The following is a 27,329-nucleotide window of genomic DNA, read 5'->3' on the forward strand; positions in this document are numbered from 1 at the left end:
ATCAGTTTTGGCTTGCGAAAAATAAGCCCTTACAATCAAACAAAAAATAATTTTGCACCAAGATGATTGATGGATGATGGATGATTTATGGAGAACTTTAATCAATAAAGCTGAATGACGAACACAGCAAAAATTTTTATTGATTCTACACCAAAAACGGTTTTATTTTTCAAAAAAAAAAACTTATGAATCGTTCCAAAGAAAACCAAAGAATTTTACCTTGATACCGTGCCGCTCAACCAACTTTCGAACCCAATTGAGCAGCGATTTTTCAATGCCGCTTATGGCTTGTGAGTTGACTAGCTTCTGTCCGTCGAAACTGAGTGCAATCAACCAGATCAGGCCGAGAGTAAGTTTCGCATTGCCGGAATTGATGTCATCACTGGAAATGTTCACTAGTTTGACTCCACATTCCTGTAGAACCGCTAGCGCTTTGTTAAGATTATTTATCTGGTGCACACGCATGCATCCTTTCTCACGTTTCTGTAACGTCAAATGAGGAACTTATCTCACCACTGCCAATTTAATCAAATGTCCTTATCGAACAAAATAGAAGCCGTAACACGAAAATACGCATATATTACAAGTTTACTTACATATGTTTGGTTAGTCAGAACTTCCAACAGCGACAGGAGTTTGTGACCATCGCGAAGATCTTCGAAAAGGTCTTTTATCGGGGGTGTCCCCGATTTTGTCAAGTATCCATTGATCCATTTGGTAAATGTTTTCTTCTGGATATCTTGTCGTTCATCTGTAATATATAGATAAGAGAAAAAGTTTTTTTTTTATATCCAGCAAGCAAGACATTTTTTAATCTGAAAAGTACCCAACGCAACGACCCTCAATCTAACGACTCGTTCTTCCATCGGCTAGATAGCATCTAGTCTAGTCTAGATTGAAATGTGATGGCGCAAAGCAGCAAAAACATCATGATCATCACAGTAAGATAAACGCCATCCTCAGTGCGATTGGGACACCGCAAAGAAGCTTCTCAGCTCAGTTTCGCACTCACACATATTCTGCATCATCACATGCCCAAGAGAGCAGTAATCAGCAAATGCCATCATCTTTTCATGATGCAATAGACTGCGCCCAAAGCTCGAATGGTTCTGTCTCTTCTATGCTTTTGAAGCTTGAATTAGAATTTTATCCTTTCGGTATAGAATTCCATTTATGAATCTTAACTGCTGCCAAAACCGGTTTCAATTTTAGGAAAGAAAAGTAAAGTGTCTCATATGTTAACACGCCCGTTTGAAAGACGCCGCTTAGCTAGATATAAGCTTCTCTCAACAATTTACAAAATAGTGCAAAGTGGCTAATTGAACGAATGGATGGATGATATAAGTATCATCTATCTGTTTGCTGTATGATGGTCAGACAGTTTCCATTCAGCGATCATCAATAAATGAGAGAGGGGAAAACAAAACTCAACAGCAATGTGCCACCATCCGCAACTCATATGAATATGATTGAGTCATTTGGGAGGGTTACTTAACCAATGCGAGAATCGAATGTTTCAAGATAAATAAGCGCGACAATAGCTGCCCGAAATTGGTTGACCAATTATTCGCGACGGATGTGTGCTATAAGTTATAGGAAAAACTTGAAAGCTTAAATTCAACCTACCTACGTTTTACGTTTGTTGGAAGTTGAACACGAATGGTGAGAACATGGAATTATCTTACCGATCGTAACGGTTGATGGCTCTGTCTTTTGTAGAAGTGATCGTCACTAGAGAAATCAACTGGAAAGTCACCTTAAATAACAGCTTTTTTCATGATCAATTTAAATATATTTCAAGCAGTAAGATCTAACAACTAGGGGGAACTAGTCTACTACCGGACACTTAAGGGCTTTTAGCAATCACTCCAAAAATATATTTTTGTAAATATTGGTTCCTCTACAGATTTTAAAAGTATTAATATTATGATCACTAAACTATATAAGAAAAAGATAAATTTGCAACATATTCATATGGTAAGAAAAATCAATTTATGTTCCTCATTTCCAAAAGTGTTGTCTATGGCCGGACACTACGAATTACTTCACCAAAGTTGTCACCAGTAACACGAAAACGTAGCAAAATGACTCAAATCACTTGCACAGTAGGGTGTACAAACATTGCATAACGTCTGGGAATTTGGGGGCTCAACCTCAAAATGATAGATTTGGGTGTGGGGAACAAACTTTGATATGGGACCAACTAAAAAACTTATGTTTAGAGGTTTCCCAAACGCGATCTTTGAAAAAAGTCCACTTTTCAAAGATTAAATTTTCACAAATTTTATATATTTTATATTTTTTGAACTTTGTTTAAATAAAAAACTACATGTAACAAATGAAAAATAAACCAAATTTGTATGAAAATTAGAAATCAGCACGGTATTTTCCTGAAAAAAAGATGTTTTTTGTCCATGACTTTTTTATTCAACTGACTACAATGTGTACCTAGCGTGACATGTTTTCAATGCCGATACAATCAAAAGATGCGACTTTGCGCAACAAAGTATGTTGTTTGTATCATTCTGTGAATTTACGAATACATCACTATCAATCAAAATCACAATTTGAGATACTTTTAATTTAATTTCTCAAATTCGACTTAATAAATACCTACTTGAAAATCAAATTAATTACTTGCAAAATAAAGACTTGAATGATTTAACCCTCATCCGCACTAGGTTTCGTTACCCTTATCAGATTTAGGAAAAAAATCCAAAAAACATGCCTCAGAAAAATTAATGCAGCTCAAATATCTATCTTATGCATATGAAACTTAAGTTATGGTCTACATCAGGGGTGAGCAACCGCGGCCCGCGGGCCGCCTGAGTTCGGCTCGCGAAGCTTTTTTTTCAAATTTTTATGCCTTTTTATTTTTCTACAATGGATAGTTAGGTAAATTTCAGATTGTTTACTTTTTTCTGACATTTTAAGCTTTTATTTTCATTCGGAAGAACAGGCAAAAAACAATTCGGGAAAAAGGCTATTGGAAAAAAATTAAACCAAAAACTTTTTTAATTCTGAATATTGACGAAAATTACGAAAATTAAATAATAAAGCCTAGGTGAAGGATTTTAGATTATTTATCAGCATAAATCAGCCCACAAAAATTATGAGTTCTTGATAAAAACAATTGATATCTGAAGTTCTGTGATTTCACCCAAAATATCTGAGATGCTTTTATCAGAAATTTGATAGAAAATTTTTCACAAACATCGATAAAGTGAGTTATTTCACTTTTAATTCGCAATCCACATTACCAGACTCAAAATATAGCTTTAGAAATCCTATCGCAATGATATTTTAATAATATTCAAAATGTGGATAAAAATTCTAAAATCAATAATGTAGTTTTGAAGATAGTTGCTTAAAAATAGGTGAAATTGAACATTTTTCTGTGATTTCGAAAACCTTGCTCAACATCTGAATGCAATGATCCAATACAGAACTTAAATTTAAACAAACGAGTTTTTTTTAACGTTTTTAGGGAAAAAATCTAGGCTTTGGAGACAATTTTTAATGAAAGAAAAAATCACAGAAAGTCAAATAGCGATTCAACGTCCAACGTTAAGAAGACTGTGACTTCTTTAAAAAATATATTTATAACACTCTTAGTTATCACTGTGGTAAGCTCCAAAAGATTTGTAAATGGAAGTGATGAGGAATAGTATCATCGGTTTAAACAAGAATGTTGTAATAACGAATGTTCGCCAGGAGTACTATTAAAAAATTGAGATCCTTATCTTCTGCTTACTACTTGAAGGTGCTATAGAGATGAAAAAATGAAAGTTTCATGTTGAAATCATGTTTAATTTCGAATATTTTCTTGTCCGGTTTAAGACAACAAAATGGAAATCCTTTTTGTTATCTTACATCTACCTGTAGTCGAAAGATCAACCAATCAACGATGACGTTTTTTTTTGCAATTCACATTTTACAAGCCGAAAAAACTGATCTCAATTCAAATTTAGGCGATCCTCTCCGTACTACTGGGCATATTGTTTTGCTCGGCCAAAGACATCCGGATATACAGAGCAAACTTGACGACCTCAGCGAAAGCTCCAAGGCAACAGGTCTCAAAAAAATGTCGAAAAGACCAAGTCTATGGAAATCAACCAGAAAAATCCTTCCAAGTTCATGGTAGCTGGGTAACAAGTTGAGAAAGTGGAGTGCTTCTAGTATCTTGGTAGCCAGATGACGCCTGATGATGATACCAAGAAAGACATCGAAACCCGGATCAGAAAAGCCTGATTTGCGTTTGCAAGTCTCCGAAACATCTCTCTACGAACGAAAATCCGAATCTTCAACTCAAACGTCATATCCGTATTGTTGTACGGGTGTAAAACTTGTTGCACATATGCGGTAACGACGCAGAAACTTCAAGTAAGGAGTGTATTCGAAAAAACAGCAACACTTTGTTTTGTGAATAACTTTTAGATGTATAGATGGAAATTGATGAAATTTTCAGCAATTTTTTCTTGGTGATTAACCTTAAGTTACTCGAATATTTTATATATTTTATGTTTTAACATTTTTATGTCATTCGCGACTTATATCAACGATGCAGTTGGCGGACACTCATTGAAAAACTTATCCACTCGGAATTTTGTATTTGGTAGCAGTTATTATAAATTTAGCCGTTTGTCCTCTTCAACATATTTGACCTTTTATCACTCAACTACGGCTTTTGCGTAGAGCACCATTCAAAATCCAACCGGAACAGAATATAAACCTGTATATGGGACTTTCGAATATGTGGGACCTTCGCTAGCAGTCCAAATATACTGCGCTCGATTTGGCCACCGTATTTTGTTTATTTTACCGGTGAGCAGCTTTTGACGTAGAATAACGTCTTACGGGAACACTCTAGGAGTGCAAATTGAAATTCTCAAACGGTACTCGCGTTACGAAAAAGGCCTCTTTAACGGACATCTTTTCTAAATAATATTTTGTATCGGCTGTCTGTTGGTACACCAACACCAATGAAGTGCATATATGAATATGTGCTTGGGAAGTTATAAATATAACTGCCGAGCTTCATTCGTATAAGCAATTTTTTGATGCTGTCGTTCCTGTCTATAAGGCTACGAAAACTGCTACTTCTGCTGCTGCTCCTAAGCCAGTTCGTCACCCAATAACAAGGGTTAAAATAGCATTTTGCTTAAAACCGGCGTTAGGCAAACTTGTAAAATTTTGTTTCCAAAAAATTTCATGACAAATGTGGTTCATTTATATCCGGTATACGTTCCTACACTGCCGACCAAAATTTTTGGATCTCTCTTCCAAAACATGAAAATTTTGTTCAGTAATATCTATAAAGATAAAGATAATATAAAGATATCGTAATTCTACGTAAATCTTGTGGTTGTGCCTAATATACAGCTCCTCCACCTTTTTTACCTTGTAGAAGTTAAGTCAGACCTGTTTATCAGTCAGCTAGACGAGCCAGTCAGAAAAATTAATCCTTTTATCAATTCCCCTATAGAAATTTTCGAATTGCGCTTGATAAAACTTCTAAAATTCCTTAACCTTAACCATCTTCATTTTTATTAAAATTTTAGCTCGCTGTTAGATCCTCTAGGACTCTTTAACTATTTACCATAATAACTTTGATCGAAAAGTTGATTTTGGCTCTCCCTCAGGGACTTTCCTGGATTTTTCTCGATTCTGCCCCCCGATATTATGTCAATAAGATTCATTATTGGGCGCTATCTTAAAAACCACTTGGCAGCATGTCACGAAATATCATCCGAGCTTGGTGGCCTGGCAACTGAATCTCCAACGTAGAACTACATCGCCGAGGTCATCAAAAGGTGCTAGAAATCGAGATTCGAGAACGTTTGAAGCTTTTTGGTAACGGTTTCGAAGTTTTTTTTCGATCGAATTTATCAAAAGGCTCAAAAAAGAACAACAAAAACGTTTCGAATTATCAGTTTATTCTGTTTCAGACTATTCTCAGCTGTTTCTGACCAGCGCGATGCTTTTTTAGGCTGATTTTCCTGTATGGAAATCCATCGTAAGGGCCTATTTAAATTAAATAATGATTTTCAAACTACCAAAAGTTATCTTTGTCGTTCAACTCGAAATTGTTGAAACATTGTTTGATTTGATAAATTGAATCAAATTTTTCATGAGCAACATGAAACGGGATGATCAATTCAATGAAGTTGTAAAAATGGTTGCAATTTGCAGTTGTTTTACCTGTAAGGCAACGGAGTTTTTAATTAAAATTTCGATTTGGTTTATGAAACCAAATCGAAATTGTCATATTCTTTGGCATCTTTGTTGTTTTTTTTTTGTTTCGATTATAGTCGTTTAACCATCTTTATGGCATTCGCGACTTTATCAACGCTGCAGTTGGCGGATCGTTATTGAAAAACTTATCCGGTACAACTGCGTTCGATGTTTACTCTTGGGCTCGAACTCGCGGACATCGGCTCAGGCATCTTTGTTGTCTTTTAAGGATTATCGAAGAAAACTTAAACAAAAAAATAAAAACTTTTAAGTTTAATGTTATAATTGTGTTGTCTTTGTGTTACCTGAATAAATGTTAAAGAAAATGTAAAATTTTAAATGTAAAGTTGATAAATAAAGACCATAATAAAGCTTAGTTCTTTCAGAAATGGGACAGTTACGAATGCGCGTATCTAAAAAACCATTTGTTTGATCGAAATACTTTCTATGAAGGAAATAGCTTACGAGCTCTGGAACTAGCAAAAAAATGTTGTTTGAGGTTAGGTTTGCATGACTCATAACGATGCAACACTTTCAGCTTATCGGAAAAAAAATTGTTGAACATTTCAGCGATCTACACTTAATTTTTTGCTTATTTGAAATTCAAAATTCTGGTATGAGACTTGAGTTCCCCGATGATCCTTAACCGTTGTGGTCGATCATGTATTTTACTACAATGCTTGATTTGAACTTTGTGGATATTTTTGACAGTGTATGCAAACTTTTCCAGCACTCACACACGATAATTCTTTGAGTAATCAACGGTTTTGTCAGCTTTTTATTTGATAATGATGGTTTTTGAAGCAAACTGTGCAAAATATTTTTTTTCTTTTTCTCTTGCATCGTAAATATCTCAAAAACGCGTGATATTAAAATTTTGAAAAAATAGGTCGGATATTAATTTTCACAGGCAACAAAATGCTGTCAAAATTTCGAAGGTCCGATTACTAGTAAATGAGCTATCAGCAAAAGAAAGTGTCCCATTTCTAAAAGAACTAAGCTTTAGTCAGACACTAGTGATATTACTTAAAAAACACAAATATATTTTAAGGACGCCACAATGCCATGTGGAGTAATGAAGGACTTGAAGTATTTCCTCATTAATCGATATGAACTCAGAGAACACACCTGCGCTACAAAGCTTTTCAAAAGACTTTATACAGTATGATCCATAAAAAGAATGCGAAAATCTGTCACCCAGGCTCAACAACACTTTTCTTGATTTTAACATGATTTAAAAACTGTTTTATTTATTCAAGGCACATATTTAGAGATTTTAAGTCAATTGACAGATGAATGTTAGAGCTATTTAACACACTTTTTTTCGTCAAACTGTCTACAAATTTTGCAAATTTGTCTCGGAACAGGTAAAAATCAGTTCTATTGATATTTTTAAAATTTATGGGTTAAAAGTAATATTTCAATGCAGCAAAACGATTCAAATTCCATGACTGTATTGAAGCTGTTCATTCTGAAGGTTTGGTTGAATCTTGCAACCAAAATTGAGGTTTGGTTTCCTTTGTATTATACCCGGTTTTGCATCTGAATTCAGTTTTATTCCCGGTTTTCCCGGTACTGTGTAAATTTAAATGATACGGGTAGTTTCATTGTAGAAATCATACCTAAGTGAGAAAATACTGAACAATTTTTTTATCATTTTTCTGATGGTTTGCTGTTTGGAAAACTCTCGGACTATTTCTCGGAAATTAGCCTTCATGACCATCAACAGCGTTTGAGTTCAAAGGTTGAAATATTTCTGGACATCATTTCGATTCGATTTTGTTTTCGTTTCCTTTGAACAACAATTGAAGATCGTTCGAAAGTTGTGTTGGAATATAACAAACCTTTCTACAAGCGATCTGACTGGCTTACTAACGAATGTGAATGTTCGCATGCGCCAATGACACGGCGCTATTGGTTGTGGCAATAAGTACAATTCCCTCTCAAACCACGCATGATTGACTTCAATCCGATTCTTTGCTGATTTTGATCACTTTTAAATCAATTTGCGGTTTCCTCGGAGGCACTTAGGATTTTTCCAAACGAGAATACTTACTGTTCAGATACGATTGTACGTTTTCCAAATAAGCCATTCCTCTGATTTGGCAGCGCATAATTACATTTTACGGATGATATGCGAACGAAGATTTTTTTCAAGAAGCACCCAAACAAGTTCACAGGTCCGTCGGTCAAGTACTAACGAGAATTAATTTCTTGTCTATCAATCTCTTCGAAGAGACAACACACTGTCGTCCGGTGGGTACAGCTCAATGAAAATCATGCGGTCGTTATCAAACAGATTGGTAGTAGCTCGCTTTCGTCGATGATGCTGCGAGAAGACATTAACACGTTCTCTTTAGCATAGAAAACACAAAATTGGTGAGCCATGAGAGCTCTTTAAATCGTTTATGATCGAGCATTTTTGAGGAGTGATAAACATAAATGACACGGCTTATGAGCTGCTCAATGCCGCCATGTGATTAGCACCATTGCTTATACATGTGCTCAGATGATTGGAAAACCCTCTATTGGTGATATTTATCATTTGTGATTGAATGTATAGGAAAACTACAGTTCAAAATGTACACCAATTAACGTTTAACAAACAACAAGGTAAAATTGTGCAAATATCAGTATCAACGGCCGTTGAACTTGAAACAGAGAGTTTAATTAGATCCATGAACCGCTTTCCCACATCTTCATTAGAATAAATGCTCGATATTGGGAGCCGTTAACATACCATGTGGAATAAAAAGGGTGGATCTCGTTTAGAATGTTCGTAGATGAGACAAGGAGGGTTTTCAGGGATAATCAATTGGTGTCGATGAAATAAATGTGCGTAGCTTCTAACCCAATGTTGAAATTGAGTCTTTCGATATAAAGCTGCGACTTTTTAACTTAATGACCAAATTTTGCTTTCTTGAGCAAGAGCAAGATGATTGTATCCCATTTACCCGAAAACTTTTGCCCAGAATGGAACATTTCCCAGAATGGCACAAATCCCAGATTTCTTCCTCTACTATTTTTTTTTATTTTTCTAATGAATTCTTGTAAATTTTATATGATTCTAAATTTATTTTTTAAAATGATTTTTAAAATGAAACCACAGGTTTGAAAGTATCCAACTAAACTCCAACGAAAGTATCCAACTAAAAATCATTGAAAAAAACTTATAATAAATAAATCTAACGATGGAGGTTTTATGCTTTTGGGAGAAGTGGTCTGAAAATAGCTACACTTTCAAGCGCTTTTCCCTGCTAAAAATAAATAAATAAATAAATAAGATGTTGAGCAAAGCCCTAAAATTTGAAAGATATATAATTTTACTGATTCGTAAGCAAATTTTATCAAACAATCTAGGTTAGATTTTACACTCTTGATTGTTAATTTTTTCACAGATTTAGAAATTTTCATATCCCTGGGAATGGCTTAGGGACACCACTACGTGATATGATTTGTTTCAGAAGAATATGGAATCATTGAAACTCATATTCGAGTTCTTAAAAAAATGTTGGCTTACAATTTTGAATATCCGGATGAGATACACCTGAGGATCAACAGAAACCCATTGGAGATTGGACTGAGCAATTATAGAACCGATTGAAAACATAAGCAGAAGAAAATACAGGGTTGCTAGCGATTTTTCGTTGTGGAATTTCAAAGTTTTTCCCGGTTTTTCCCAGGTTTTTTCCCGGTTATAAATGCTGATTTTCCGATTTTTATTATACTCGTTTTTGAAATAAAATCATGGTACATAAAAAAACTCAATATAAAGAGCTTCAAATTTCTACTAATTTTATCTTAAAACTTGTTAAACGGTTAGAAATCATGACAAACACTTCGGCGTCTTCTAACACGTAGTCTTTTCGTATCAAATTGACAGGTTTTCATATTTTTTTTTTTAACAAATCTAACGAACTCCACAATTCAAAAAATTTTGAAAAAATAAGTCCGGTTAAATTGATCTTGAAACTATAATGTAGTACTTTTAAGCCGAAGTCGAATTTTCTAGAATTTTTAAAGCGTTCTAGAAAAAAAAGGTCGAGTATGGTGGGATAAAAGAACGACCTAAGTGCGATCCGATTTTTAGACCATTTTGCAGTTGTTTTTCCAAAAAACCAAGAGCAACATTTGATTCCTTAGATGTGTTTATATTCGTCTGGTTTACGAAGTCCAGCTCTTATCGTATTTGAGCAATTTCTCGCACGAGCAGGTTTTTGTAGATTCAAAAATATGCGCTGATGTTTCCAGTGCATTTAAAAAAAGTTAAAACTTTGGATTCTTTGTATCATTTGTACTTTTGTCCCTTTAAGATTTTTTTTGATTCATTAAAATGCAACATTCCGTCATTTCATGTCTGGATTTAAGCAGTCCAAATGATTATCAATCCACGCCAGGGTTTGGAATTTTGCTGTTCGCAGTTGGGACAATCTTTAAACGTACTTTTACCCTACTCGTACTTTTGCCCCACCTCACTCTATAATTTGTATAGAAATATATTAACAATACATCGAAACATATTATAAAATCAACTTGTTAGAGATTTATCGTACAAAACTTTAATTATCAGATTGTAGGAAAATATTTAGTTATTTTCTAAATGCAGTTAATTTTAAGACATGTTTTTTGAATGAATGTTTTTTTTTAATACAAAACAATGAATAACTTTAGTATTAATCATTACTCATTTGAACTAAAGATTCGTGAAAATATAGAAATCGTGGATAAGACAGGGCTGAGCTTTAATTGTTTGAGTGTAAAATATTATTTTTTATCAAGGTTAAGACCTTAGATTTCGAAAACTTCAAGCAACAGCTTAACGTAGAATGGATAAAAAACTTAACATTTGCAATGTGATTCTTCGTTCCTCAGGCCAATTCAAACGAAATACACAACAACATTGGAAAACCAATATCTTTTTCTGGTGAAAAAGAAGTATAACTCTGCTTAAAAACTTCTCACGCCGCTAAATTATTTGCTTGCGGAGAGCGAAAAAATAAGATAACTCATATTTCTCCGCAATTAGTTAAAAACGCGATTCAAACTTCATTTCTTTACTAATGAACGAATATAAGCGTTTATGAGAAAATATCAAACATGTCAATTTTCCCGGTGAGGTGCCGAAATTCCCGGTATTTTCCCGGTTTCCCGGTGACGTGATGAAATTCCAAAGTTTTTTCCGGTTTTCCCGGTTTTCCCGGTTCGCTAGCAACCCTGAAAATAATGTCTTTTTTATATTATGTATTGATTGTTTTTATTATGTTTAAAAAGCGGTTGGCTGAAAGGGATTGAATATTACCTTAGTTTAAGTATTTTATTTGTGTATAAAGAAAATGCAAAAACTGTAGGGGGGTAGGATTTCTAATGCTAATTTTGAAAATCGTATATAAGTTATAATAAGATTTACTGTTTTCTAAGTATAAAGACTCAATTGGTCTTTTTTCGTCTTTGCCACAAGAGAAAAACAATAATCAATATCATGTGGTCTTTAGTAATTCTCAGTTTTTTTATTAGCTTTTGCTGACTTGACCTTTAAGAAAAATCGAAAAAAATGAATGAAAAAATAACTTCAATACAACATTTTGACAATAGTGTTGCACTTATGCCTTTAAAAGAACACAATAAATGTGAAAGTTATTTAAAAATGTCACTAATCTGAATGATTGTGGGATAAATGCAGATCAATACACGTGAAGTCAATTTTCGAACAAGCCACCGATATATTCATATTTCCATTTTAATTTTGACAAGTATTTAATTATAACTAACAATTTATCGAAGGAAAAGCTTCGCGGGCCGCACAAACAGGTGTCGAGGGCCGCGGTCTGCTCATCCCTACATTCACAATCACCTGCAATTCTGCAATGTTCATCTGTTCAATAATTGGAACAGTTTTAAATAGAAGGGCTTCAGTAATGGTTTCAAAACATATTTCTGATCTATCATTTTTGTGACTTTTTTATAATACCAAGATTTTGAATAAAATAGCTTAATTAAGACGCATGCCAATTGCTTATTTTTTGTCATACATCACGGGATTATCCGAATATGGATACGTGTGGAAGAGCTTCTTTGGAGTTTTCTATCCACTAACCAAAAAACGTTCCGGTCGTTCTTACGCCCACCACTCGCACCGCTGACATCGTGACTATTTTTGCCAAACTTTCTAATTTTCTGATAATCTGCTTTAAATTTACTTAACTATAGATACTGCTGGCTAGGAAGCTCTATTTTGCTTTAAGCAAAAGCTATGTTCTAAAGTTTTAGCACGCATCCGCTTAGCAAATGTTTATTCATACCAAACTAAGCAAATGCTTTGGACCTTTGCTTGATTTCGAACTTTTTTTTTCCTGTAGGGGAGAGCCCACTGCGACCAGTAGTTGATCTATTGTGGTGTTTACCCCGCGTTACTATATGCTGTCAGGTTCACCTGCACTATTGATTGGAGTGACAGTTGATTGCTGACTAAGCATTTTATCCCAATCGGGTATAATATCAAAGATGTATGATATAACCTTTTTAGGGCTGATATGCAACCATATGTCTTGTGCGCTTATTAACTTTGCCCCAAGTACACGCTCTCTCCTATTTAGGAGGGCGCAGCAGTTGCATAGAAGATGCTCTGCAGTTTCTTTTTCGAACCCGCAGAACCGACAGTCATCGTTCAGAATTATGTTTATCCTTTTGAGATGCTGTTTTGTTGGACAATGTCCGGTCAAGAGACCTGTGTAATGGTACTTAATTCGTGCTTACTTAAGTTCAACATGTTTTTTGAGAGTCGTGCGCTTGGTTCAATGAATCTTTTTGCCTGAGTTGCTCCCTCCGCTGTTTTCCAGTTGGAAACAATAGTGGTGCTTTCCCAGTTCTTGAGCTCTATAGTCAAGGCACTTCTCGATACTCCGCAGAAAGGTTCAGGTCCAATCAACAGTCCCTGAGATCCTTCCCTAGCTAGTTGGTCTGCTTCTTCGTTCCCTAGGATACCGCAGTGGCCTGGTACCCAGAATAAAGATACTCTGTTCCTTATGGCCAGGTTTCTTAGTGCAACTATACACTCCCAAACTAGTTTGGAGTAGCATGTGAACGTACTTAGTGCTCGGAGAGCAGCCTGGCTGTCAGAGAACATGCAGATACTTGTGTACCTGTATCCCCTTTTCAAACAGGCTAAAGTGCATTCTAGAATTGCTTGAATTTCAGCTTGGAATACTGTTGGCCAGTTTCCCATAGGAATTGAGATCCTGAGTCTAGGTCCGAAAACCCCTGCCCCAGTTCTATTATCCATTTTTGACCCATCAGTGAAGAATAGGATCGATCTGGGAGGAACCGCAGGTTCACCTGACTCCCACACGTCTCTATCATTGATAGTTACATTGTATGGTATGTCTAGGTTGAAGATGGGCTCCATCCAGTCATAATTTTTCACAATAAGTGAGTTTAATTTAAATTTCTTTAGGATTTTGAGGTGTCCTGTAAGATCTCCTTCATAGAGAGTTTTGTGTTTGGAGAGTCTCAAGGCACTACGTTCCGCCTCTAACTCAATGAATTGATGTAGAGGCAGAATATTTAGTAGTGCATTTAGAGCCTCATTCGGTGTGCTTCGCTTTGCGCCAGTTATAGCTAGCGTTGCTAGTCTTTGGAGCTTCGCTAGTTTTTTCTGGGCCGTAATTTGCATAGTTTTGGTCCACCATACTAAGGAGGCATAAGAGATTTTGGGTCTAATAATAGCTGCAAATATCCAGTAGATAATTTTCGGCTGTAGTCCCCATTTTTTCCCTACTCCTTTGAGGCAGACCCATAGAGCTGTTGTAGCCTTAGCGATTACATGCTCTATCTGTGGGTTCCATGATAGCTTTGAGTCTAGTACTATGCCTAAATATTTCACTTGTGATTCGAGGTTTAACACTTCACCATCTAATGTTAGAGGTTTTAGTGTAATTTTTCGTCTCCTAGTGAATGCTATCACAGTAGTTTTGGAAGGGTTTATGTTTAGTCCCTCTTCCCTGCACCAAAATAGTGCGTAGTTGAGTGCAGTTTGCATTCTATTAGACAGCACATTCTCATGTTTTCCCCGAACTATAATAACTAAGTCGTCTGCAAAGCCAATAACTTCGAATCCCATGGATACAAGTTTGTTTAGGAGGTCATCCACTATCAAGGACCACAACAACGGTGATAGAACCCCGCCTTGGGGACATCCCTTCGTTGGTGTGGCTTTGATTGTAAGTCCTCCCAAGCTTGCATAAATGGTTCTGTTTATTAGCATCGCACTAGTCCAGTTAACAATTGCCGAGTGGCACCCTCGAACTTAGTTGAAGCTACCTTTCCAAAGACTTGGTCTTTTCGACATTGATTTCGAGACATGTAGTCTTGAAGCTTTCGGTGAGGTCGCCGAGTTGCTGCATATCCGGTTGTCTTTGGGCGTGCAAAACAAGGTCAAGGTCGTTTAGTTGCTCCACTGTAGAAGGATTCCACGGCAATCCTCGGTTTGATCTACAGTCAATCTAGAGTGTCCTAAACGGGATTTTCCGACCGGGAATTCTAAGGAATAAAAAATCGGGAATTCTCGAATCCCGGGAAACGCCTTAAAAATCCCGGGAATTCCCGAAGCCAATCAAAAGTGCTAAATTACTAAAAATTTACACGATCAAAATTAGAAAAATTGAGCAAGGAAAATGATAGTTCCACATTGATATATGGCTTAAAAAAGGTATAGAACATGGTTAGGACATTGAGTTTGATAAAAAAAATCGTTCGACAACTTAGTGTATAAGTGAAAAACGATAAAAAAAATTATAAACCAAATAATATCAATAAAGGAACGCTGCGAAAAGAATTTGAATGTTCCATTTTGAAACACTCATCATTTAGAACTTCCAGTTTCGCAAACTGTTCACAGTAGCAAAACCATCGGAAAATAAATGACATATTTTTAAACAAAAGGGCAGTTATCTGAAAATTTACGAGATTTGATGAATAATCTTAAGTCTAGCCAACCAACTTTTGTCGATAGTGATAAAACTTTCACAATAATTCCAAATTTTTGCAGCAAGAATCAGTCAAGTTTGTCGGTTAAAGTATTTTGTTTTTGGGTCTTGGGTTTTATAATTGCTAGTTAAAATTTGGAGGCCTTTTAGAAATTTGACATCTTTTGCAATACTGCTACCTAAAACTTAAAAATACCATATAGATAAGGTTTCGTATGCAGTAGAGTGTTGAGTTCTTCATTTTCAATTTTTCACGGATTCCAGAGAATTTCTGGAATTTGTTGATTTGTTCCAGTATGATTCGTAGCGTTGTGATGTGGTCCACACGTGATCGTCCGGATCAAAATCCAGCTTGTTGCCGTCGTAGTGTAGCGTCGATTTTCTCCAGGATCCTGTTCAGGATCAGGAGTATATACTTTGAGGGTTGTACAGATCAACGTTATGCCTCGCCAGTTACCGCACTCTGTCGGGTCTTCTTTCTTTGGGACCTTTACAATGATACCCTGCATCCAGTCGGCCGGGAATGTTGGAGTATCCCAGATGTCAGCAAAAAGACGATTCAACGTTTGTGCTGACAAGTCAGGGACAGCTTTCAGCATTTCAGCAGGGATGCAATAGAGTGCCCCAATTATTTAGGCTTTGAGAAAAACCGTATTCAAAAGAAATCGGCCGAAGGAATATCAATTGGAGCTTTATGAACAACTTTTCAATATGAAAGAAGCCGATCGCGTTCGGATTAGTAAAGTTGCAGATTACACCAATTTATAAACATCAGGGCGCCCTTTGAAACGCATCAATTATGTTGGCATGAAAATAAATCATTCTCGTTCCTCCGATGACCTTGTTTATTCTTTCGACTCATCCTACTAAACGCTAACGGTGAGCTGATAATAAAATTACCTTTTGCCATATTCGAAATTGTACAACATTTAATTTACACACACGCAGACAGTGCCGCGGCTTGAAGGTGGTGCGTATGCGAGTCTCGGTAAATAAATTTGTTCATATAGTGCTGCGGGTACAGAGAGAAAACAATTCAAGTGTGAATCCAACCACCCCGTACGTAGTACAAGGTACATGCTGGGGTTTTATCCCGTCCCGTTTTACGTTAATTTTGGTCGTAAAGTTGAGCGTTATTGTCGGATCGCATTACTGTCTTTCGCTGTTCTATCATTTTAAACTGAGACGAGTACCGAGTCATCACACTAACAATGTCGGCAAAATGTAAAGAATGAGCAAATAATAATAAACGCAGCGAAGGAATCGGTGAACTGGTTCATTTTATTTAGTTTTTACTTTAAACAATAATGAAGATATGATAAAATAGATAGAAATCACGGCACCAAAATGTTTTAGTGGAAGGAAGATAGATCCAGCAATACAGCAAACAAATACTCTTAATTTGATAATTTTAATTACCATAAATTGATATTAACATATTGAAATGAAAAATGTTAACAGTTAACACGTTAACATCGAACAACTAAATTTGACATTACATTTTTCACAACGAACCCATACAACCACAACACTATTGGAGCAGTTCAGCCGAATAAACTTTGAATCATTTGTTTTTTTTTTTTTGTTGGACTGAATTTGAGTGACAATTTAGATTTTTCCTTCCTTAATGCGCTGATGTTTTTCCTGAGATTACACACAACGATCATCATCCTGCTTATCATTCACACATGGAAGTTTCATCTTTCTGATAGCAACAGTTAAAAAGTATTAACATCTTAAGTTTTTTACAAATCTTTAATCCATTCATTTTAAGAAAAAAATCGAACTCAAGAGTAAGCAAGATCATTCGTGCGCAACATCAAACGACCCGTTGCCGTTGGGCTGGTTCAAGCATAAATGTTTTCGCTGATCGATTATTTCTTTTTTCATTCATGATCGATTGTTTTCCTTTATTATTAAGATAATATGTACAGTAGACCGCTGCAAGTTTTGTACGGAACTTTCAAACTCTTAAATTTTTACACCTCCCATAACACATTTTGGTTGTTTTTGCTGTCAGAAACAGCAATAAAAATTTTGGAAGCGATCCATCCAGTCCTGAAAAAGCGCAACGAGTTTTAATTTTATATGGAAATTCGTATTAGATACTTTTTTTTTCAAAAATAGCCGGGGATGTACTGAAGGTTCCAAAAAATATAACTTTGAATGAAAAATATTGCTTGCAGTATAATTCATGTGAACAAATTATAAGCCTGACTTGTATCCAGAAAAGATATTCGATGTTCTTAATTTTTTTTTAATTTCAGCATTTTTGACTGCTTACTTGAAAGCTGTGTAACCGTAGAGAATAAAAAAATCTAAAAAACGGCTTTGCATAGCCAGGGAATTCAATGATTTGTATAACCTTTGCAAAAACATTTCATGTAATTATCAAAAGCTCTAGCAAGCAATGTTGGCCATTTTTAAATACTTTTCAATGGATTTTTTATTTTGAAACGGTTAAAACTTTTTTCATGAAACACATAGCTACTTGTCATGTTACCAAAAAATTAAGCTTAGGAATGATCAAAACCAAAAATGAAAAACCAACATCATTTCGAACTTATTCGAATTTTCTGAATGATTTAATGTGCAAAAATGTCTCCTTCCATACAAATTCACATACAAAATTGAAACGCGTTACGCTAACTCACTCTGGAATCTACACTGATGCTTGGTGACCCAAAAGGCAATGAAAAAACATATGGGAGCAAAAAACCGTTTTTTGCAGCGGTACAGTACCGTTCATTATACTAATATATAAATATCAAGCACGCGTAAGCACTTCAACTTTGACCTTCCATAGATAGCTTTTTACTCTGATAATATTTTTTTTTGGTTCAAATTATTGCGTAAAATATATCAACTATCGCACTATTGTTTCACAAAATTTGAACTTTTGAAATATGTGCGACCTGAGATATATTAGTTCTACGAAATTTGGACTTTTTAGTATTTTACTATTCATATCTCAGAAACTACACAACACCTATTATTAAAATTTTGTAGAGTGATTGTTGAAATATATAGCTAGCACTTTTGAAGTTTTTGATAAGTTTTATAGATGAACAGTGGGCAAATCCCAAAAAACTGAAGCCGCACTTGAAAAAGTACTTTTCTTTTGTGAAGTTTCCTCAGGAGTTCAAATCTGCCTTCAGATTTGACAGGAGACATCTAAATGATGTGTTTTATGCCCTTTATTGCCCAGAACAAAACAAACATAACTTCGTGGAAACGAATTTGAGCAAAACTGTTTTTGGGAAACTTTCATGTGAAAGTTTCATAAACATTTAGGTAGTGTTACATAAGTTACAAGCCTTTTAAATGAGCCCTCTTCCATAAAAACTGCTATTTTGATTAATAATTTTTTTGAAAACCCAAATTTTTATATATATAAGATAGGGGAGATGAGGGCATAACGAGCACCCGAGGCATAATGACAACTACGCTTTTCTACGAAAGTGCGTATTTTCTTAAATAAATTTTCATGAGGATTTGTTTCGTACTTCCTATAGTATTAATTTTTCACAAAAAAAGGAATCTCCTTATCATCTTTACAGAGATATTTAAAAAAAACTAGCTTGGTTCTCAAGTGACGAAAATATTATAATTTTTGAGCACCACGAAATAAGCTCTTATGATCTTAAAATAACCTTGATCTATAATGTACGCACTGCAACATGATGTACACATTGTTTCTCAATTTTTACCATCAAAAAATTTTTGATTTTTCACTTTTATCAATTTTAACCTTCCAAAGCCGTTCGCTAAATATCCGTTTCGGGGAAACATGCGTTGTAATTTGATTTCGTTCTCCTGGCTGTAAATGTTAACCGATTTTGATGATATTATATTCATTGTGTAGGTAATTTATTCTAATTACTCAACATTTCAAAATTAATTCAATATGTATTACCAGGTTTTCAGAAACTGATTCAGAAAGTTAAAAGTCCGAAAAATCGATTTTATTTTTAAAATACTCATAACTTCTGACAGCTTATCTGTATTTAATTATTTCATTGATGTTTGAAATTGTCAAGAATCCATCTATCCGACAATGTATAGATATGTTGGGGTCCAATGAAAGTTTTTACCGGAATGACAGATCTTCCGGTAGAAAAAAGTCTTACTTTAAAAAAACGACATCCAGTTTTGGCTTTGCTAAGCTGTATTTCATTTCTCAATGAACCGATTTTAAAAACTCAAATTTTAGTCTTTTAGCGTTAACTTGATCATTATTTTCATAGAACATACTTGGTCTGTCAAAACTACCAGTTCATCAGTATATTGGAATGATGATAAAGATGTTTGAAATGTGCGCTTCGGGTCATATTGACCCGAACGGCTTTGGAGGGTTAAAACACGTTTTTACTTAAATTTGTTGACTAGGGGCATATAGAGCACCATATTATCGAGGCATAATGAGCATTTTCTGCCATAGAATCTAGAGCGAATTAAAATTGATTTATAGCGCCACACCTTGACTAGTTTTCATCCGACAATTTAGCCTATTGGTAAGGTGTCGGAGAGGTAATCAAAAGACTAGAGTTAGATTTCTGTTCGAGGTGATTTTTTTCCATTCACAATTCATGATCGATTTTTTTATTGTTACATTATACGGCTAGTAGCATCATCCTCCGAACAAAGCACTTAATGTATGAGCGTGCGTGAATTGTTTGTATACTACAAACAGATCTAGATTATTTTGTTATTGCTTTGTTTGATGAATCTACGACTCACCTGACTTCATCGAATTGAATTCGCTGCTAGATTCCCCGGCAAAAACGCACATCTTGCTCTGATTAATGGTGCTCATACTGCCTCAGGGGGGGTTCTCATTATGCCTCCACAGTGGCTGGTTTTCAGCTTTTGGCAAAATTTTTTAAAATGCATTTTTTAACGTTTTCATCTAGTTTTTCACGTTTCAGCCCGTTAGGGAATAGGCTTTTCAAGTGTCTGAACACGAAACAATAATGTAACCTCCATATTATAGCTATTTTCTATGGTTAAATAACCGTTTTCCTTAAGGTGGCCATTATGCCCCCATCTCCCCTATAAAGCATTTTTTTCATAAAATGACAAAATTTTCATGGGGATTAAAGCCGGCAAGAAAGATCACTTTTTAAGATCTTCTCATCTGTAAATGGTCCGTTTCAAGCGATTTAAAGTATTTTAAAAGTTTTCAGCTAGTTTTATGAATTTACAATGACTTAAAATATCATGCTGTTATGCAGGGCCAGTGACGATGGCTAATTCAAACTCGAAAGATCAATCTTCATCAAATAAACAACCTTACACTAAAATTCCAGTTGAAAAAGTCAAAGTCAAAACTAAAATTCAAAATTCTGTATGTTGGTAATCCACCATGGGTGCACGGATTCACCGCAGTTTCAGCCTAAGTATGTGCTTACATGCATTCTTTAGGTTATTAGGTTCGACAAATCTCCAATGCAGCGCTCCACCGTACCCGGAGCCCATGGCTTCGTATGAACTGTTATGGAGTGAATGTATTACGTGTGTTGATGTGGGTTAATTTCGGAATAACGAATCAATCAGGTGGGCTAGTTTACTTACAAATATTCCGGCATCTGTGACCCCCTGAGCTGGCAGGTATGTTATGCAAAAGAGCCATTGTTAATCTATTTGATTAACATTGTCCAATCGCGGGTGCTGGCGGTGTTAGCTCTATTGAAATTCCAGTAACCCATTTCAGAATGGCATAAATGTAGTTTAGGCTGCATCCATTAATAACATAAGGCAAAAAAATCGCACTTTCCTATGAAAATTACGTAACACCGAAGAATACCCTTAACCCCCCCCCTCCCCCCCCCCCCCCATCCTCATTACCTATTTTTACACTTTGATTTTCGAAGGTTCAAAAAATGTTTTAATGTAAAAGTTTTTGACATTCTTCATAGTATATTTGAGCAATTTCAATTTCAGCAATCATATTATTTACATAGTATCATATCGAAATCATATATGAAATTTAAATCTGAATTATTCGTGATTCCCAAAAATGAACTTTTTTTTTATTCTCAATCAGGCCGGAACAAAGTTGAAATTCTTTTTTTTTTTTGTTACTTGGAGTTGTTTACAAGTTTACATGTAATATATTTGAATGCAAGAATTAATCAATTTTTTTAATAAAATATTTTGAACTTTATTTATTCCCCCCTTTCGGGATTTTCGGAAAAAATAGAAGGAGATCATCAGAAATTAGTTGATACAACGAGGAAATGAGAGGAGCACCTATTTGATATAAAAGATTCTAACTCATTCAACAATTCTGTTGAAAACTGCAAAACGATTTGACCTAGGTTTTAAAAATATCAAAGATTCAATTTAGTTTAAATTGTCTTTAAAATTTCATAAAAGTTCTCGTTTTTTGCGGATTCGTTGTTCAACAAAAAAAATACTCACAAACGCAGTAGCCTTTAAGAAATGTTTTTAATTCGATTTACCCGAATCCCATTTCTCAGGGAAATCGAAATAAAAACCGTTTTAAGGAGTTTTCAACACTTATGGCTGCTCGAATGGCATCTTTTAACGATTCCGCAACGATTCTACCTTGTTACAATTTTTAGCTTTCTTACACAGAAAGGCATATTGAACGTTCAGTTGGGGCAACCATAAATTAAGGGTCCAAGACCTCACCTTATATATACCAATCGACTCAGCTCGACAAGTTACGAAGATGTCTGTGAATTTGTATGCAATTGAAATGGTCTTACAACCCTTTCTCCTATTCTGGGTTCGATTTTGAAGAATTTAGTTAAAAAGTGGATTTTTTTCTCCTGCAGGTCCTACTTAAACAACAACAAAAAAATATTGTCTAAAATTGTTCTATTCCTTAGTACATATCAAGCTTATAGCGGCTCCCAAAAAGGTAGCCAGCAATCGCTAAATTCATTACGGAAGCGATCGAAAATTTGACAAAATTTCATCAAACAGCCGAGTTTTGATCCCACGCCCTCTATCATGAAAGTCAAGGTGGCTAACCCCTTGACCACTAGTGAGCCAATGGTTGGAAAATCGCTCAAGAACAGCAATCAAGAATGGTTTCTAGCTAGAAAGATGCTTCCTCCGAGTGCTGTGATACGCACGTGGTAAAAGTACCCATTGAATATATGTCGAAAATCAACACTAACTTGATACAAGAATATAAAAAATTGTCAAAGATACAGCCGATTTAGTGAAGCATTTCCAAAATTTCCCTTTTTTACGGGAATAGCTGTATCTTTGTTTGCAGTCATTGTAAAGACTTCAAATTTTGCAGAGCGTTAGTTGAATAGTTGAATTAGACTGTGTGAAAAGTTCATGAAAAAATATTAACCGAGAGAGAAATGGCAACTTGTCAACGTTAGAAGTGGGTGCGCAGCTTCACGTGTTTCATTCTTTTTTGAACGCAACTGTATGTATATATGAAATAACTTAAAAATTATGAAGTACGATTAGAAACAGCAAAACTGACAAAAAAAACAAAGATTATGAACAAAACCAAAATAGTGTAAAATGCATCAAAAACATGAGAAAAACAACTATAAAAATTCTAAAAATTGTCGGAAATTGACTTAAAAAAACGTTAGGGGAGATGGGGGCATAATGGCCACCTTAAGGAAAACGCTTATTTAACCATAGAGAACAGCTGTAATATGTGAATTACATCATTGTTTCGTGTTCAGACAATCAAATAGTCTATTGCCTAATTGGATGAAACTTGAAAAGGTAGATAAAAACGTTTAAAAATGCATTTTAAAATTTTTTGCCGAAAGCTGAAAACCAGTCACTGTAGAGGCATAATGAGAAACCCCCCGAGGCAGTATGAGCACCATTAATGAAGGCATAATGAGCGTTTTCTGCCGGGGATTCTAGCAGCAAATTCGACTCGATGAAATCAACTGAGTAATAGAGCTACAGCTTGACTTGTATCGCCTGACGATTTGGCCTATTGGTAAGATGTCGGAGAGGTAATCAGTAGGCTCGAGTTCGATTCCTGGTCGAGGTGATTTTTTTTTCATTTATCATTCATGATCATGATTGCACTAAACGGTGAGGCGTAGATTCATCAAACAAAGCAATAACAAAATAATCTAGGTCTGTTTGTAGAATTCAAAGAATGAACACATGCTCATACATTATGTTTCTGGTGTTTTGTTTGACGGATGATGCTTTGATGCTATTAGCCGTATAATGTAACAATAAAAAAAATCAATCATGAATGGTATGTGCAAAAATAAATCCCCTCGAACAGGAATCGAACTCGAGTCTACTGATTACCTCTCCGACACCTTACCAATAGGCCAAATCGTCAGGCGAAACAAGCCAAGCTGTAGCTCTATTATTCAGTTGACTTCATCGAGTTGAATTCGCTGCTAGATTATACGGCAGAAAATGCTCATTATGCCTTCATTGATAGGGCTCTGTTCGCCTCTAGTGAACAAATTAAAGTATTAAAGCGTTTTAAAATTGATTAAAGTGAAAAATCGAAAATTTTATGATGTTGAAAATTGAGAAACAATGTGTAGATCATGTTGCAGTGCGTACATTTCAGATCAAGATGATTTAAAGGTCATAAAAGCTTATTTGGTGATGCTCAAAAAATATAATATTTTCGTCACTTGAGAACCTAGCTGGATATTATTTAATATTTCTGTAAAGATGAAAAGGATATTTCTTTTTCGGTGAAAAATTAATACTATGGGTAGTACGAAGCAAGTCCTTATGAAGCTTTGTTTAAGAAAATACGTACTTAAGTAGAAAAACGAAGTGCTCATTATGCCCTGGGTGCTCGTTATGCCCTCACCTCCCCTAATAGTTAAAAAAATAGTTATTTTGTAAAAATAAAAGAAAAACTTTTCAGAAAAAACCGTTCGATTTTGGCAACAATGACAATGTTCGGGCATGTTGCCAAAAACGAACGGGGTCTGGTATATATATGACATGGACATGACATAACGAGCACCGAGGCATAATGAGCACCGGGGCATAATGGGCATCGGGGCATAATGAGCACTGGGGCATAATGAGCATATAAACAATGGGGTATAATGAGCATATAAACAATGGGGCATAATGAGCATATAAACAACGGGGCATTATGAGCATATAAACAATGGGGTATAATGAGCATATAAACAATGGGGCATAATGAGCATATAAACAACGGGGCATTATGAGCATATAAACAATGGGGCATAATGAGCATATAAACAATGGGGCATAATGAGCATATAAACAACGGGGCATTATGAGCATATAAACAATGGGGTATAATGGGCATATAAACAATGGGGCATAATGAGCATATAAACAATGGGGTATAATGAGCATCGGGCATAATGAGCACTGGGGCATAATGAGCACTGGAGCATAATGGGCACTGGGGCATAATGAGCACTGTGCGTAACGAGCACCGGGGCATAACGAGCAACCGGGTTATAACGAGCACTTCTCTTTTATACAAAAGTATGCATTTACTTGAATAAATTTTTATGAAGAATACTTTTGTACTTCCCTATAGTATTAATTTTTCACATCTTTACAGAAATATTTAAACAAAAACATCTATGTTCTCAAGTGACGAAAAGTGTTTTCAAGCACCAGGAAACAAGCTTTTATGATCTTTGAATCATCTTGATCTATAATGTACGCACTGCAACATGCTATATACATTGTTTCTCAATTTTTACCATCATTAATTTTTTGGTTTTTCACTAAAATCAATTTTAAAACGCATTTTTACTTTAATTTGTTGACTCAGGGCGAACAGAGCCCAATTAATCGGGGCACGATGAGCGTTTTCTGCTGTATCATCTAGCAGTGAATTCAACTCGATGTAGCCAACTGAATGATAGAGCTACAGCATCACCGTAAACTGGTTTGACCTGACGGTTTGACCTATTGGTAAGATGTCGGAGAGGTAATCAGAAGTCTCGAGTTCGATTCCTGTTCGAGGAGATTTTTTTTCATTTATCATTCATGATCGATTATTTTGATTGTTGCATTATATGACTAGTAGCATCTTGGCGTGTGATGCAAAGCACCATAACATAATGTATGAGTGTGTGTGTGAATTGTTTGTATTCTACAAAATGTCACACATTATTGCTTCGTTTGGTGGATCTACGCCTCACCGTTTAGTGTAAAATGCATCGACCATGAATGGTAAATGAAAAAAAAATCACCTGGCATTTTTGTTCGAAACACGTGATCTCTCGCTGAATGCTGCCAATGCCTAACGTAAAAACATACCCAGACAAGTAAATATATTTGAAAAATATGTGTACAGGCTTTAGTAACAATAGCGAAAGTAACAGATCCCATGATCAAAAAACTTAACGACTGCATCGTCGCTAAAAACTTGTGCATGACAAACATTTCAACAAAATTGAAATAAAACAAAAAATGTTCAATCAATCAATAAATTCTGATTTTAAATTCATTCATTATATCAACATCAATAACGAAAGTACAGACTCCGTTTGTTTTTGGCACATGTGCCAAAATCGAACGGTTTTTAGAAACAACATTACCTTTTAGTTTTCGTTATAACATTATCAATATAATTTAGGCAAACTCCATACATACGTATAATTTAGACAAACTCCATACATACGTTTTTATGTTCAGAAATGGTGATAAAACGCAACAATGGAAACTAAAGTTTAAACAAAATTATAAAGTACTCAAAAATGACAATAAGAAGAAAAATTCAAAAAATGAAAAAAATCAAACAAAAGACTGGAAATGTCAAAAAACAACTAAAAATGACGAAGAATGACAAAAACAGCACATAAAGGTATGACAAATGAAAACAAAAATAGAAACAAAACAAAAAAAATTGCAAAATGCATCAAAAACATAATAAAAAAAAATCTACAAATGGTTGGAAAATGACTCAAAATAACGTTGTTGATAACAATAATAGTTATTTCTGTACCAATACATGAAAAGGATGTATCTCCATATATGGCAAATCGAGAAAAACGCGTTTGAAAAAAAATACAACCTTTTTTAAATCGCTAATTAAAAATCATTTGAAATGTTTGCATTTTATGAAAGACAAATGATTTTTAGGAGCGTCCCCTATATGTTAGAATAGAGGAATATAATTTTTCATGAAAAAACAACGTAGATAGAACCTAGCTCACGTAATATTTTGTCTAACCTGTTTATACTAAAGCAAAATACAATGAACTCTTTAATCAAAATAAAAACGATAAAATAACACAAGCCTCAAAACAGTCAGAGCCCCCAAATAAGAATATAGATATAAATTCACTCATTGAGCAAATAAAGAGCGAATTGATTAAACAGCTAGACTTAAAGAACCTAATGGAAAAGATTAAAATAATAAACAATAATCTTATAAAAGGAGTTAACTGTAAAGACACTATTGAAAGGGACATAATAATGATCAATGTGAGTAAAGATTTAAACACACTCATGAACCCTGATTATAAGTGTCCAGAAATAAACAACTCCAAACCGAATCAAGATACTATGAACATAGAATAATTTTAAGATCAAGTACAGAGTAGAAGCTTTCCTTTTGAAAAATCAAAAAAAAAAAAAAATAAATCAAAAATGTCTGCAAATCAGAAAGAACTAACAATATTGCAAAGTAACATAAACAGTATTAGACCATCTGACACTAGAGAGCTTCTCAAGCATATACTAGAGAAACACAATATTGATGTTGCAATATTATCAGAAATCTGGATAAAGTCAAATGAAAAGTATAAATTTCCAAAATATAAATTCATCACACACACCAGACCTACTGGTTATGGTGGGGTGGGAATTTTGATAGAAAATAATATTGCCTATGAAGAAATTAAAATAAACAACCTCAACCCTGTTGAAGTGGTAGCGATCAAAACACTAAACACGTTGCAACCAATCCTTATAATCTCAATCTATATACCCCCTTACCCAATTAACAATAGAGAAATCAAAACGCCGCTGACGAATCTTTTAAATTTCATTGAAAATGCAAACTGCGAAACAGTTTTAGCAGGTGATTTTAACGCCCATCACCCTTTATGGAATCCACAACACAAAGGTTGCCCTAGAGGCGAACTCTTAACACACCTTATTGAAAACACCAGC

The 27,329-nt window shown here is 35.0% G+C and overlaps 1 protein-coding gene across 6 annotated transcripts in view; it reads right to left on the bottom strand.

Annotated features, from left to right (window-relative positions):
- LOC129746498 (dystrophin, isoforms A/C/F/G/H) overlaps positions 1 to 27,329 on the bottom strand; it is a 170,860-nt gene that overhangs the window by 137,969 nt on the left and 5,562 nt on the right. For 4 of the 6 annotated variants that reach the window (XR_008737308.1, XM_055740172.1, XM_055740171.1 and 1 more), the window contains exons 1-3: positions 8,291 to 8,342; positions 597 to 751; positions 220 to 483 (exon numbers count right to left, since the gene is read on the bottom strand). Coding sequence is in view for 5 of the 6 variants with exons in the window: in XM_055740172.1 (XP_055596147.1) it covers positions 220 to 483; positions 597 to 751; positions 8,291 to 8,327 (456 nt within the window). In the remaining variant the exon portion in view is untranslated. Of the gene's footprint in view, positions 1 to 219; positions 484 to 596; positions 752 to 826; positions 952 to 8,290; positions 8,343 to 27,329 lie in introns of those variants that run through there. The other 2 variants (XM_055740169.1, XM_055740170.1) reach the window with 2 other exon arrangements.

The sequence above is a fragment of the Uranotaenia lowii genome, chromosome 2 (genome assembly GCF_029784155.1).
Source record: "Uranotaenia lowii strain MFRU-FL chromosome 2, ASM2978415v1, whole genome shotgun sequence".
Lineage (NCBI taxonomy): Eukaryota > Metazoa > Arthropoda > Insecta > Diptera > Culicidae > Uranotaenia > Uranotaenia lowii.